Consider the following 14,745-nt stretch of genomic DNA (forward strand, 5'->3'; position numbering starts at 1 on the left):
CTCAAAAAGGAAACCAGAAAACTAAAACAGTCCAACTGACCTTAATAGTAAAATTGAAGATTCATTCATTCTGGAAAGATCATGATAAAGGCATCCTGATATAATTCTTTTTCTCAGGGGATTTAGCAATTAATGTAAGTTCTGCTAAAATGTAACATATACATTCCTAAAAATCATAGCATTATGCAAAATCAGGCAATCAAAACCACAGGGCTTTTGGGCAAAGTGAGGTTAAGGGTGTAACACTTAGAAATTTCATCAATGATACATCAAGAAAGAACCTAATATAAACATGTTGCTTAATTTTATATATTTTCTTTTTAATAAATATGTACATACTACAATAAATATGGCATTTTACCTTGAAGAAAGACCTGAAGTTTACATGTGGAAATGGCCATTGGTAGGGATGAAGCGTGGGAATGTTGCAGATTGGCAGAGGAGGATTATCTGAAATCAGGGTTATAACACCAGCTGCAGATGCATGGGTGTGGCATGTGACACACTTAGTGGATTGAGGGAACTGTTAGGTATTTGAAGTGTGTATGTTTTGTTCATTCTCATGTCTTAGTTCACCTGGGTACTGTTGTCTGTATTCACCTAGCATTTCTCACAGACACAACTGTGCATAAGCAAACATGAATTTATTTTTTTTATTGGGTCCTAATTTACCAGTTATGCTGTGACAAGTTTATGTTTTTAAAACATTATTTGCTGTAAAGTATAACTGACTATATTTGAAAATAGTTTATTAGGTATCCATGGAAACAGACAACTTATTAGTTGTTCTTGGGACTGGCAAGGAAATCTTTCTGTGAACGTTGTCTGTGTTCTTCGAAATTATAAGGAAACATTTCAGAGAATTTCTTTGGAAAGCAAAAAATCATTTATGTGTTATGTATATCTAGATTTTGGTATTTTAAGCACTTTGGCTTTTAATTGGTAATTTTATAGATTTTTTACTTCATTTCCATCAAGAATGTATGAAATAATTTTAATGTTTTTTAAAATTCAGGATCAAGAACAAGTACTCAATGATGCAGTGGATGGCAAGGAAATTTATAATACTATCCGTCGTAAAACAAAGGATGCCTTCTATAAAAATATTGTTAAGAAAGGTTATCTTCTGAAAAAGAGTAAGTTCAGACTTTCATCATTAACCCATTTGATAGAGATGTTGTAAATATGGAGCTCCGAACTTATTGTGATATATATTTAATAAGTTTTGACATGAGTTATTAGTAACTGACACTTGTTTAGAGCCCATATATAAGCATTCTTCAAAATTTAGAGTGTAGGTATATTTAGAAGTCTATATTTTCAACCAGAATGTTTCTTTAGCCCATGGTTTCTTTTTCTTTTTCTCTCTTTTTTTTTTTTGAGGAAATCCTTATGGCACATAGCACATTCATAGTATTGATATTTTACAGATTTACCTCAATTTGACATAAAGACATGTTGGGGAATTGTGGGTGGGGGTGTGCTTTAGTGGAAGAATTTTTTCCTGAAGACTGTTAAAGAATTACTCCAAAACAAGAATTTTTACGATTTCCTCATGATGAAATCTCTGAAGATATAAAGTATTCTCAACATTTACTCTGTGATTAAAACACGCAATGTAACAAAAGGCATTTTTGTATAGATTTGTTACAGGCATTTTCTCATTATGTAAGAATTGGCATATTACATAAGCTTTGGAATAAAAATTGATTCATATTTTTAGAAATACTAATTTTAATAATATGTAGAATTTCGCAATTATTTGGCTAAGAGAAAATAATAATTATTATTTTTTTTAACAGGCAAAGGAAAACGTTGGAAAAATTTATATTTTATCTTAGAGGGTAGTGATGCCCAGCTTATTTATTTTGAAAGCGAAAAACGAGCTACCAAACCAAAAGGATTAATAGATCTCAGTGTATGTTCTGTCTATGTCGTTCATGATAGTCTCTTTGGCAGGTAAGAGACTGGTTTCCTATTTTTCTTTCGGGATTGTCTTAGTAATAAAATAGTGGGTATAAACAAAGCAAACCAATTTTGAGAGCCCTAAAATTACCTTCTAACAGTAGTAGATGTACTTTCTAGGTAATTTTTGCCTTCCTTGCTTAATTTTAGACTAACATATGCATAAAGTCTACTCCATTGTATTGCATAGAAATCTTTGGCATGACATTTCCTGTAGTATAAGGCATGTTTTCTCCCTGCCCCCACCAGCAATCTTTTGAGTGACTGACTTTGAGTCTTTGTCATCTTTCCTCTGTTTTTTTCACATGCTTTAACTCAGTGTACCCAAGAGTACTAGGTGCACTCAATTCTGCCATTAACTCTGTAAGCAAGTTCTTGAGAAAAGTTAACGTTAAAAAATAATCTTAAAATTGTCTTGATAGGAAAAATGTATTTGAAATTAAAAAAAAAAAATTCTTCTTACATTGATTGCTTGGTTTTAAAAAAATGAATATAAATGTATAAGCTGAATCCTAAACATCAGAGGACAAATCCAGCTCTTGATTACATCTGGATTTTTGCTCAAGAACAACGGCCTTTTACCTTTCACCATTAGTATTATCAGTAATCCATCCCAGTCTTTTTAGATGTACTTACCACTTTTATTACCTATTGTCACAATTAGTTAGAGAAAAGGCAGTTAAAACAAATGTTTCAACAGCTTGTTTTTCTGCTGCAGGATGGCATTTCTGTGAGGCAAATCTACGTTTTATCCTGCTGAAATATTTCTCTTAAGAGAAATACCTGTAAAATATATAGCCTTGTCATTTCTCTTTTCAGAGTGTGTTTAGGAGATCACATTAGTGTTGTGATTTTGACAGTTTTTTAAAATGATCAGATAGGTTTGAGGAATGCTGATTGAACAAATAGTTTTACTTATATATAGCAAGGCTTTTTGTATTCTTAGCTAGTGTTTATATTGTGAATCTCTAAAATAGTATGAATTACTTCATAAATTCATTTTACAAAGATACCCTTTTTTTTTTCCTTGAATACTCTCTGATACCTCATAAAGAGTTGTTCCAAAAAACACAAAGATTGTGTGAGACAGGATTTCTTGAGATTTTTCTGCCCCTTTTTCACAACCTGAGAATCTTAGCCTTCAAATGTGGTTGATTCAGGTCTCTGGCTTTTCTCTTTAGTTCTACTCTGCACCCTTCTTGTGGGTTGAATCCTTCCTCAAACCAGTTCCCTACATAGTAGCAAGGTGGCAAACAGCACCAGAGAAAGGGCCGTAAGCATTCACTCCCATAATTATTAAAAATCTTGAAAATATTCTGTTGAGCCACCTCTCAACCAATTTTTAGTTCTAGGTTACCTGAGGTAGCAAAAGAAATGGGATTATCCCGATAGAATGAGGAGGCCCTTTTGTGCCCAGATCTGTTGCTAGAAGTGATCTCACCCAAATAGTGAAGCTGCTCTGCTTACCATATGTATGAGTGAAATGGATATTGGAGAGACGACACTATTCACTACTAAATGTAGTTTATTATCGTGAAAACAATTAAGACAGTAAAAGTCGGATGATATTTTGGGAACAACTTCATTGAGATCAGTAATATGAAATAGGTGGTTCTTGATTCTTGGAGGATGGGTATGAATTTATTTGGTTAAGCACAGCTTCCTAACCAGTGTTCCATTAATCAGTGTAGGTGTCCCTTGAGATACTAGTGGTTGTAAAATCCTATTGTAGTACAAGTATTTAACAGATGTTTTACATTTCAAAAATTATAACACTTGAAATCATATGATCCCTGTATAAACTGTTCCAATTCATCATTTTATTGGGGCAAAAGAATTGGTACATAACACTTGGAGACAGAGAGCTTTTTATAGTGGCTATACTTCAGTACTTCCTACTTTCTTGTTCAATCATCCAGGTACTCTGAATATTACTTTATTCACAGCTTGTTAATCATCATGAAGCTACTTTTTATGTTCAAGCAGAAATGTCTCATTTTGTTTCTTACATTTCTTTCAATTAACAGGGAAGTTAAAATTGTTGTAATTATCATTGTAAAGTAGGAGGTTCTTGAAAAGAACATAATAAATTTGATATATTTTTCATTTTTACTACTTTATAATTAGCCTTAATGTACTGATATTAATTTTCCCCCAATAAGGGCAATTTAGTGACTAACACTGGCAAGTCATTAGACTCGTAAGATGAAAAATAATTTAAAAAAAATGTAACTCACTTACTAGGCCCCGAAAAAAATACATTTATTAAATGTATTTCTTTAATACTTTGAAACAACGAAGGTCCTATGGAAATGCTAGTTAATGACTGATGATGAGCCTTCATGATAGGAACATTTAAAGATTTTATGTCAAGATTATATATATGTTTGTCTGTAGACCTGAATTCCATATTAAATAATAGAATGAAATGGAGGCTGTAATAAAATCTAAGCTGCTTCAGTTGCATGCGTTTTCAGTTTTATGTGAGAAGTGGAATCAAAATACCTACTGTTGGATGCTGAAGTATGTTAGCTGTCCAAAAGAAAAGTTTTGATAAAAGTTTATGATTACAGGAGAAAAACTTTTGGGGAATGATTCTCATTTTGCAGGTTTACTGAAGAATGAGTAAACTTCGTCAAATTATATGTACAATACAAAAAGATACGTGTTTTGACAGTTTATGGATTTAAGGCAGAAATTCAACCTGGGAAAAATGAAGTTAAAAATGATTCACTAGTGATACTTAAAACTGGAATTATATGAATCTTAAGGAAGTATTAAGAGGAATATAGCAATATCTGTAAGACTGAAGAAAAGCTTTAGCATTAGTTTATATGAACAGATGCAGTTAGATTGGAAATCTGTTGGCACAATCAAAAGAAAGGTCCACATTACACTTGACAGTAAAAGAGAAAGAACTGCTAGAGTAAAAAGAAGGATCAGATCCTTGAAGTACAAGTTGAAGATTCTGAATGATTCCTATTCTGGTTAGTAACAAGAAAGGAGTTTGTCTGGTATGGGGAAAAGCAATAAATATACTTTTATCACTTGCTATGAAGTTGTAACTTGTTTCTTGTGCAGTTTCTTGTTGAAGGTGACTTAAAAGAATATGAAGACATTAAAAAAAGTCTTTGTCATGAATTATATTTAATGATACCAAGTCTGAAACCTAGTATGAAAAAGTTATGTTAATGAGAACTAAACTCAAGTGTCTCATTTAGAAAACAGATTTTTCTTTTAAGGTTGGGCACAGTGGCTCACGCCTGTAATCCCAGCAACTTTTAGCCATTTAATCCTGATGCCTGTAGTGTCTACTTACTTTGATTGAATGGTAAACATTGTACATGAAAAACTATGGAAACTATGGATAATAATGTTACTATGTCCAGAAAGAATTGTTCTTACGGATAGTGTAGGGATAGTACATCTTGTAAAGGCTGTTCCATTTCTGATTTGCCCTTATCATGAAGGCATAGCCCTTCAGGGGTCTCAGTGGAAAGCCTGAAATTCATTTTTTTCCCCCTCCCAGCACTGTCAAACTACTGGATTTGTAGTTAGTTTTTTAGCCTTTTATCTACTATTTTCTGCTTAGCGTCTCAGCTACACAGCTTAGGAATTGGCAACTGCCTTGAATGGAAAAGCTGTGAAGAATGTCGGGTTCATTATAGTATGATCTTGGCTCCTCAAATCTTAGCTGCTTTGGTTGTTCTCCACTGCTTTCAAACAGTTGTTTTTTTTGTTTTGTATTAATATTTTAAATTTTATCCAACTAGGATGGTTAGTCTGATATAGGCAATATTTAGAATTGGGAGTTTCCAATTCCTATTTTCCATGATTATTTTTAGGACATTCTCAAAGCATGAAAAGATAGTCTTTATCTTTAATAAGTGTTAAGCCTGTCCTCTGTGTATTTTTGCTATGGCCTCCTAACATTAGCATGATACAAAATCTTTGTTTAAAGCAGGAAATAGAAGTAACATTTATTGAGTTCCAAAAACATGCAGGCCCTTTGTAAAGATTTTATCAATATTTTCAAGTCTAGTTGGAAAGATAGCACATTTTCAAAAGTGGTATCAAATGATTTATAATAATACTAAAGGAAGACAAGAACATTTGTTGTACACAGCTGTTCACTTAAACTCTAGAACAGCATATGTATAAGGAGATGATGTTTCCATTTCAACAGGTGAAGAAAAATGATCAGTTTAGAAAAATTTGAAAATATAGAATCACCTGCAATCTCCTTAGAGATAATTACTTAGAACATTTTTGGTCTAAGAACATTTCTAGTCTTTTTCCAGTGCATATAAAGTTTTTCAGATTAGCTGTGTGTAGTTGTAGCAATTCAGCTTCAATTTGTTTGTAACTTTATTTCTAATGTCTTTTACAATTAATTGAAATTGCTTTAGTTTACACTTTGAAACACTGATAAAATTTTAATAGTGCTGACATAAAGTTTTCTAAAATATATACAGCTGACTTCTTTTTAATAATCTAGTACAGTGCAGTATTATTTCTCTTAAGAATTATAATGTTATGTTATTTATTGTGTTTTGGAAGCTGGTATAAATATTTTGCTGCTTTTTGTTAAGCTTCCTAATAATTTTTGTTTTTAATTTAAAGGCCAAACTGTTTTCAGATAGTAGTTCAGCACTTTAGCGAAGAACATTACATCTTTTACTTTGCGGGAGAAACTCCAGAACAAGCAGAGGTAAGAGTACTGTTTCTTCAACCACTGTAAACTTTTATGTTAGCCCATGTTTTCTTATTAACTGAAATAGAAAACGATTGCATTCAAGATAAAGTGATAGAAGCCCTGAAATCTAATCATCTCTTATTTTAAGGAAAGAGATTTCATATGCAAAAAGTTTTCTGAAAGAAATGCAGAAACAAACACAGTGAAGGGTTATTAGGAATGAAAACTCCATTTTAAATTGACCTTTAAATACTCTATGATGTTGAGTCCAACTGAGAATGCTCGTTTAAAATCCTCTCTGCATAAAGGCTGTAGATAATCTCAGTACAATCCAAAGGTAAGCCAGTTAGTTTTGCTAACAGGCATTAATTATTCTTCTTCAATGGTTGAACTCCATGTCTGAAAATAAAAGTCAGTCAACACAAGGAAAGAGATTTTAGGAATCTATTCTCCAAGCCAAGTCTACATATAATGTCTACTTTAGATTAGCTATTGATCCACGTGCAGTGTCCTTCTTATAGCTTCTATTAAGTAATTTTGTGAAGAAATAATATTAAAGAAAAAAACTCTTTAAAAAATATTTTGCAGCAAACGGAGACGCCACCTCTATAACAAAAGTAAAAAATTAGCTGGGTGTTCTGGCTTATGCCTGTAGTCCCAGCCACTGGATAGAATGAGGCAGGAAGATTGCATTAGCACAGGAGTTTGAGTTACCGTGAGTAAGATTGAGACACTGTACCCCAGCCTAGGCAACAGACTGAGATACTGTCTCTTAAAATTTTTTTTTGCTTTCTTTGAACCCTAATACTTCTGGGGTATATGGTCGTATTTTACACAAATGTGGCTAAATTTCGGCTTATACTGTAATGAAGGAACTTAAACGTGGTTAAGAAGTGAAAGTGGCTTTGTTGGAAATATAATTTGCCAACCCTAGATATGAGGAAGATGCCCTTAAAACTGGATCCTAGCATGAGACTCATAGAATAAACTTGAATGAGCCACTGTGTTTTGTAGCTCGTAACTGAATGTCGTATTTCACATCTTTATAAAATATCTCATTTAAATGCTCATTTCACATGTAATGCACATAAAATTTTATGGCTATGTATTCCTAATTTTTAGACGAGAAAGGTAGGGCTCAAAACATTTTGGTAACTTACATGATTTTTTTAAATGTTAGAAATTGAGTTAGAAATTTAAACTTCAGTATCCTATTTTCTAATCATTTTACCATCGTCCGTCTTTCTGAATAAAAATGTGTCACATACCATAGTGACATTTCAGCATGTTTTGCAGCCTTAGAATATGTTTTAAATGTATTTATACATAATATTTATATATTTCCATAAATGGTATTTCCAGTTTTTGTCGATTTGTTGGGCTGTGGGGGTCTCTGGTTATTCTCTTCTATTTCAAAAAGCTGTGGTAACTGATTTGGTTTTAATTTGCTGTAATATAAAGACTGTCTCTAAATATTGATAAAGTTCAGCTTCACTGAAATAGCCAACAAACTAAAGACATAATTGAATAAAGCAATAGAACACAGCTTTCCAGAAACATGTAAAAACCAAAGTGAATATTTAGATTTATTTTTAATAAACCTTAGTTCTCTTCTTTCCCCCAAAGCACTAAACATTTAAAAAATATGGCTGCAATTTGATTTGAATATTAGGCTAAAATGATTTTTAAAATCTAATGTTATATTTAAAAGCTTAAAAATAACCCAAATCCCCTTATACATTTCTGCCTGTATCATGGCCTAAAGTATAGATTAGCATGCTTGTCATGGGATCAGTCATAATGTTAATCAGTTGGTTTTAGAATCAGCCCTCTCCCCTTTTCAAAAAATGTATCAAGTTAAATTCCACCTAAGCTTGCCTCAAATGTAACAGCTTAATTATACTTGACAGTTAACTTCCCCAAGGTAGTATGTTTGGGAGAAACAGTTTCATGTAAATTTGATTTTTTGGCTAATTAATGGCCACTCGATGTGTTTAATACATAAATTCAAACAAAGATTTATACAGAATTACAACTGTTTTGGTTGTTTTATTGTTATTACTTTATTATTTTATTATTGGTTATTGTTATAAAGTGCAATATAGTCCGAGAAACGAAAGGGCAGTCTAAAGAAGGAAGGAATTGTTGAATTTGGAAAAAAAAAAAAAAAAACCTAACTGATGATTTGGAAACCAAATAAACTAGTGTATATTTCTTTGAAATGCTTTTTTTCTTTGTAGGATTGGATGAAAGGTCTGCAGGCATTTTGCAATTTACGGAAAAGTAGTCCAGGGACATCCAATAAACGCCTTCGTCAGGTGAAGCTTAATTTTCTTTGATTTTTAATTGTCACATTTTGCTCTAACGCTTCGCTCTTTTTATTTTTATCTGAACTGTTTTGGACATCATATCTTAGGAGGGGTTAAGCCATGCTGCCACTTGCTTTAGTAGCAGGAAAATGTTACTTCTTTATGAAAGAGAATGTTCTTTCTTAGTCCAAAATGCCAACTGTTAAAAACATAAGAAAGATTATTCTTCCACTTTAAATAACAATACTAAACCAACACAGCAGAAACTGTTCTGTTGGGCACTTAATTTTCCTTTAAAAAATTATTTTGGCCTTTTTCAAAAAAGTAGAACATTGAAAAGATCATCAGATTTATAGCACAAATCTCAATAAACTTTTTTGGGATTTTCATTTTGAAGAACAGCTTTTAAAACCTACTGCTTAACTCTTAGGAAATATTTAATCTTATTTGAAACTGTAACATGCCCTATACTTCGAGTTGTGGAGAGTTAAGCTAGGCTTTCTCTTTTTTGCCTTTACAAGGGTAACTTTATAACCTCCATTTCTTGGCTTTTTTTCTTTATAGTAATCCCTATATAATTGGAAGAAGTTAGGCAAATTTTGACATTCTCGAGGTTTTAAAGAAAGTTGAGTACAATATTTACTGACCAAAGTGTCTCCTGTTCTCTTCATGTGAATATCTGATAAGCTGAGTGATTAACATACTGTTCTACTGGGAGTGGATAATGGTTGACATTTAGGTGACTAAATAGTCCCTGTAACCCAAAGTCAGGCTCTTCGCCAGGGACATTTAAGTAGACACACAATCGCCATGTCTTCATAACATTGTAACATTTTGTAAGCTATCAAAAATCAGATTGGATTTTTGCAAATAAGAGCAAGTTGTATTTTGTATGAAACTTGAGCCATTAAACTGACATTTGCAGGTTTAACATAATCATAGCTAACATCTCAAACACTTTTTATGTATCAGTGGGCAGTGAGATTTAGTGACTTACATATACAGTTGGCCCTTTCTATTCATGGGTTCTGCATCACTGTAATCTACCAACCATGGGTCAAAACTATTCAGAAAAAAATACAATAAAAAGATACAGTATAACAACTATGTACATAGCATTCACATTGTATTAGGTATTACAAGTAATCTAGAGATGATTTACAGCATACAGGAGGGCATGCATAGATTTTATGCAGATACTACGTCATTTTCTATATGGAACTTGAGCATCTTGGGCTTAGTTATCTGCCAGGAGAGAGAGGTGGAGGGTCTTGAAATCAGTCCCCCACAGATAACTGAGGGATAACTAGTTTGTAATCCTTATTACAACCTGTAGTGTAGACTTTATACTTACATATTAGAAAGATGAGGCTTAGAGGGACAGATTTGTCCAAGGCCACACAAGTAGTATATGGCAAGAGAGAAAGAGGACCTGATACTAGAAGGTAGATGATCTAAGTTTTGGCATCCAAACTGACAGATAGCTTAGTTTCTTTAGGTTTGTATCCTTTCCTGTAAAATAAGAAGGTAAGGTCAGTGTTTTAAAAGTGTTTAGCTGTGGAATTCTTCTATAGAAATAGAATCTTCCAGATAAATATTATATAACATACGGGATTTCGATGAGTAGTGACAGTTGTTTACTTACATTAGTAAAGAATTTTCTTAACTTCATTTTCTCTTTATCATTGTTTTATGGTAGAAAAGATGTATTTCATTATTTCTCCAAGTATATAGTGGGAGAAATAACTTGTAAAATAAAATTGCATTGTTTTATCTTTTTAGGTGGGAAGAATTATTTTAAATGTTTGAATATTTTAAGTATGTCATATATAAAGGAAAAATATAACCAAAGCTCATATTTTCTGAAAAAAGGGGAAAATAAATCATTATTTTTGGCTTTGTATCTTAGAGTAATTGCTTTTGAAATGTGCAATTATAGAAATCTGGGGTAATTTTTTTTTTTTTTTTTTAGGTCAGCAGCCTTGTTTTACATATTGAAGAAGCCCATAAACTCCCAGTAAAACATTTTACTAATCCATATTGTAACATCTACTTGAATAGTGTCCAAGTAGCAAAAACTCATGCAAGGGAAGGGCAAAACCCAGTGTGGTCAGAAGAGTTTGTCTTTGAGTAAGTCTTATTTTATCATTACATTAATCATTTTCTTTTACCATATTGCATTTCTTTCTATTTTTTTTGGTCTCTAAACCATCAGAACAAGGTACCATATTCAGGTGTATATATTTTTTTTTTTCTGTTGTATTTGTTTACCTTTATTTGTGAAGTGCTATGCCCTTGGTTTTTCCACTTAGTTATTAACATGAATTATTAGCAAGTCAAAAAACTTTACTAATCCACACATACAAAATGTTTACTAGGGTTTCCAGTACTTATTTGAATGAATTATTAGTTTAGGAGGTTAAAGATGGTAGGAAAAGTGTGTAATTTGCATGTCTTCTGTATACCAAATAATAAAATACGTTGTCAATCTGGTTTTAGGTCTAGCACACTCTTTTTTTTTTTTTTGGCAGAAATGGGGGTTTATTTGATACTAGAACTAAAGAAATAAGGTAGTTTGATGCCAAATCATTTTGTTAATTCTTTTTCTCCTTGCTCCTTTAGTGATCTTCCTCCTGACATCAATAGATTTGAAATAACTCTCAGTAATAAAACAAAGAAAAGCAAAGATCCTGATATCTGTAAGTTGATACAGAAACTTTCTAAAATAGAAAAAGCATGTTTTCTATACTTTTAAAATTCACAATGAAATAGTCTTGAAATAGAAATTTTTAAAAAAATCAGAAATGCACGTAGTATAACTTGAGATAGTTTCTTTCTGCATTATTGTATTGATTATTTTAAAGTATTGATTATCAAGAAAGAGTATACCTAAGAAAAAAAAGACCAACACGGTTCAACCGTACATACTGTTAGGCAATTAAGATTAAAGTATCTAGCCACCCTCCTTTCTCCAATGAATAGGAAGAATAAGAAAATGATTACAGTGGTCTTTTTGTAGGGCTTGCCCTCATCCCTTCTTTCTACTTTTTAGGTTTTTCCGTTTTTTTCTTTTGAGATGGAGTCTTGCTCTTGTTGCTCAGGCTGGAGTGCAGTGGTGTGATCTTGGCTCACTGCAACCTCCACCTCGCAGGTTCAAGCGATTCTCCTGCCTCAGCCTCCTGAGTATCTGGGACTACAGGCGCCCACCACCATGCCTGGCTAAGTTTTGTACTTTTTTTAAGTAGAGACGGGGGTTTCACCATTTTGGCCAGGCTGGTCTCGAACTCCTGACCTCAGGTGATCTGCCTGCCTCAGCCTCCCAAAGTGCTGGGATTACATTAGCATATTAGTAAAAAAGTATTCTATTTAAAAATTTCCCTTAAACTTGAATATATCATTTATTCACTTCTGGTAGTCAAAGGCTTCCAGTTCCTGTCCTCAGCAGCACAACTCCTTCCATACTGCTCTAAAGCAGTTGACAGTGGGATTTACCAGTTCACATCAGGGTGAATTAGGTTAATACCTTCTTAACACTCAGGCTTAGGGAAGGAAGTGATATGTATTAACAGACAGATTAAAGCCTGAATATTCCTCTATAAAATGTTTATTCTGTAATTTTTTGTAGTAATTTTAGTTTTCCATTACTTTTACGATAAAATCCAAACCCCACAGTAATGACACAGAAGGAAGGCCATACCTTATATTTTAAGTGCTCTCTTTTCTTTTTTCACTACTTTTCTTCTTAGCTACACTTCCAGATCTTGTCAGCTCAAGGGTTACCTGTTTAAAGTGGAGTTTTCACCTCCACAGGCTGAATTAGGTATTATTTATCTGTACTCGAATAGCATTCACCACTGTTAACAGCACTTAATGCTGAAACATAATTGATTTCTTGCCTTACTGACTAAACTGACCTCTATGCAACTCAAAGACCACATCTCAATCATCTCTATACTCCCTACCTATCAGAGTTTAGTGCACAGTAGACATTCAGTAAATGAATGAAGCAATTAAATATTGAATTTGTGATGTTATTGAAAACTCCTTTAATGAAAAGCATTTAACACCATAGAGAAGACTGAACACCAGAAAAATTTACTTGCATGACTATCATGTTATCTTTTTAGACAATAATTGCTTGTTTTTCTTCCCAAGTATTTATGCGCTGCCAGTTGAGCCGATTACAGAAAGGGCATGCCACAGATGAATGGTTTCTGCTCAGCTCCCATATACCATTAAAAGGTATTGAACCAGGGTCCCTGCGTGTTCGAGCACGATACTCTATGGAAAAAATCATGCCAGAAGAAGAGTACAGTGAATTTAAAGAGGTATTAAGTTATTTATCAATCTTGTTTTTGTTGGAATTAACAGAAACATTTAACATTTAATAAAAAATCTATTAAGCTACACATAGTAATTCATAGCTTAGTAGCACACTGACGCCAGAGAAGATTTAAAACCTTGTTTTATAGTGTGATTTTGGTGGAAATAGGTAGATTACGAATTCATTCTATTTTAAATAAATTTATTCAGTGGGACATCATTTTAAATATAAGAACTTGTGAAAGAACATATTTCTTGTTAGTCTCATGAAGCATGCTTAATGCTATGTACTTTAAACAGTCTTTTAAAATGTCATTTTAGCTTATACTGCAAAAGGAACTTCATGTAGTCTACGCTTTATCACATGTATGTGGACAAGACCGAACACTATTGGCCAGCATCCTACTGAGGATTTTTCTTCACGAAAAGCTTGAATCGTTGTTGTTATGCACACTAAATGACAGAGAAATAAGCATGGAAGGTATAGTATGGCTATATTAGTGTGATACTTTAAGAAAACTGGGTTTAGATTTTATATCAAGGATATATGGACTCTATCTCTGAATATACTAAATTGTTAAATTATATTGCAAGGTAAGTTATTCTGTTTTTCCCTCATTAAAAATTGCAGTTGGATATCAGTTCTGATTATGTTGGTTACTATGGGGAGCTGATATTTCTAATGCAGAGTTTGGCAGATAAGTACTAGAAGCCACAAGAAAGTGGTATCTGTGTCTACATCAATGGCTCATAGTGCTTGATTGTCTGGCATATTTAATTGTATTCTCTTGTTTATTTATTTATTTTGAGATGGAGTCTCAGTCGCCCAGGCTGTAGTGCAGTGGTGCAATCTCAGCTCACTGTAACCTCCACCTCTCGGGTTCAAGCAATTCTCCTGCCTCAGCCTCCCGAGTAGCTGGGACTACGGGCACATGCCACCATACCCGGCTAATTTTTATTTTATTTTTTAGTAGAGACGGGGTTTCACCATGTTGGCCAGGCTGGTCTTGAAATCCTGACCTCAGGTGATCCGCCTGCCTCGGCCTCCCAAAGTGCCAGGATTACAGGTCTTGTTTATTTATTCATTTCACAGAAGCTGGGTGTCAGTTGCATTTTATTTCTAACTTTTATAGATAGGTAGAGTTCCCAAGCTGCTGGACTCACAGTGCTTTTATGGCTTACAAAATAATCCACCGGCCCCCCCAACGCCCCCCCCCCCCACCCAGCACTTTGATTCAGTAATAGTTCTTGCTTCTAGGTTCCCCAAATAAATAGTAAAGTTTAGAACTATTTCCTTGTCATCACAAAATACAGATTTGTCAAGGAATAGATAAAATGGTGGTCCTTATTTTACACTGAGTTTATCTTTTCTGTAGCATTTGTATTTCATTAAAATTTTACTGAAACTCAGTAGACACGTTTTAAGCTAATAAATTAATCTAAACTGGGATT

At 33.2% G+C, this 14,745-nt stretch overlaps 2 protein-coding genes across 6 annotated transcripts in view; one reads left to right on the forward strand and one right to left on the reverse strand.

Annotated features, from left to right (window-relative positions):
* RASA1 (RAS p21 protein activator 1) overlaps positions 1-14,745 on the forward strand; it is a 121,281-nt gene that overhangs the window by 92,863 nt on the left and 13,673 nt on the right. For all 4 annotated transcript variants that reach the window (XM_078004444.1, XM_078004442.1, XM_078004443.1 and 1 more), the window contains exons 10-17: positions 1,016-1,136; positions 1,803-1,959; positions 6,589-6,676; positions 8,902-8,979; positions 10,943-11,100; positions 11,593-11,669; positions 13,126-13,298; positions 13,615-13,774. In XM_078004444.1, the coding sequence (XP_077860570.1) occupies positions 1,016-1,136; positions 1,803-1,959; positions 6,589-6,676; positions 8,902-8,979; positions 10,943-11,100; positions 11,593-11,669; positions 13,126-13,298; positions 13,615-13,774 (1,012 nt within the window). The remainder of the gene's footprint in view (positions 1-1,015; positions 1,137-1,802; positions 1,960-6,588; positions 6,677-8,901; positions 8,980-10,942; positions 11,101-11,592; positions 11,670-13,125; positions 13,299-13,614; positions 13,775-14,745) is intronic.
* Positions 12,993-14,745, reverse strand: part of CCNH (cyclin H) — a 36,317-nt gene continuing 34,564 nt past the window's right edge. For both annotated transcript variants that reach the window (XM_078003714.1, XM_078003713.1), the window contains one exon: positions 12,993-13,251. The gene's annotated coding sequence lies outside the window, so the exon portion shown is untranslated. The remainder of the gene's footprint in view (positions 13,252-14,745) is intronic.

The sequence above is a fragment of the Macaca mulatta genome, chromosome 6 (assembly GCF_049350105.2).
Source record: "Macaca mulatta isolate MMU2019108-1 chromosome 6, T2T-MMU8v2.0, whole genome shotgun sequence".
Taxonomy (NCBI): Eukaryota; Metazoa; Chordata; class Mammalia; order Primates; family Cercopithecidae; genus Macaca; species Macaca mulatta.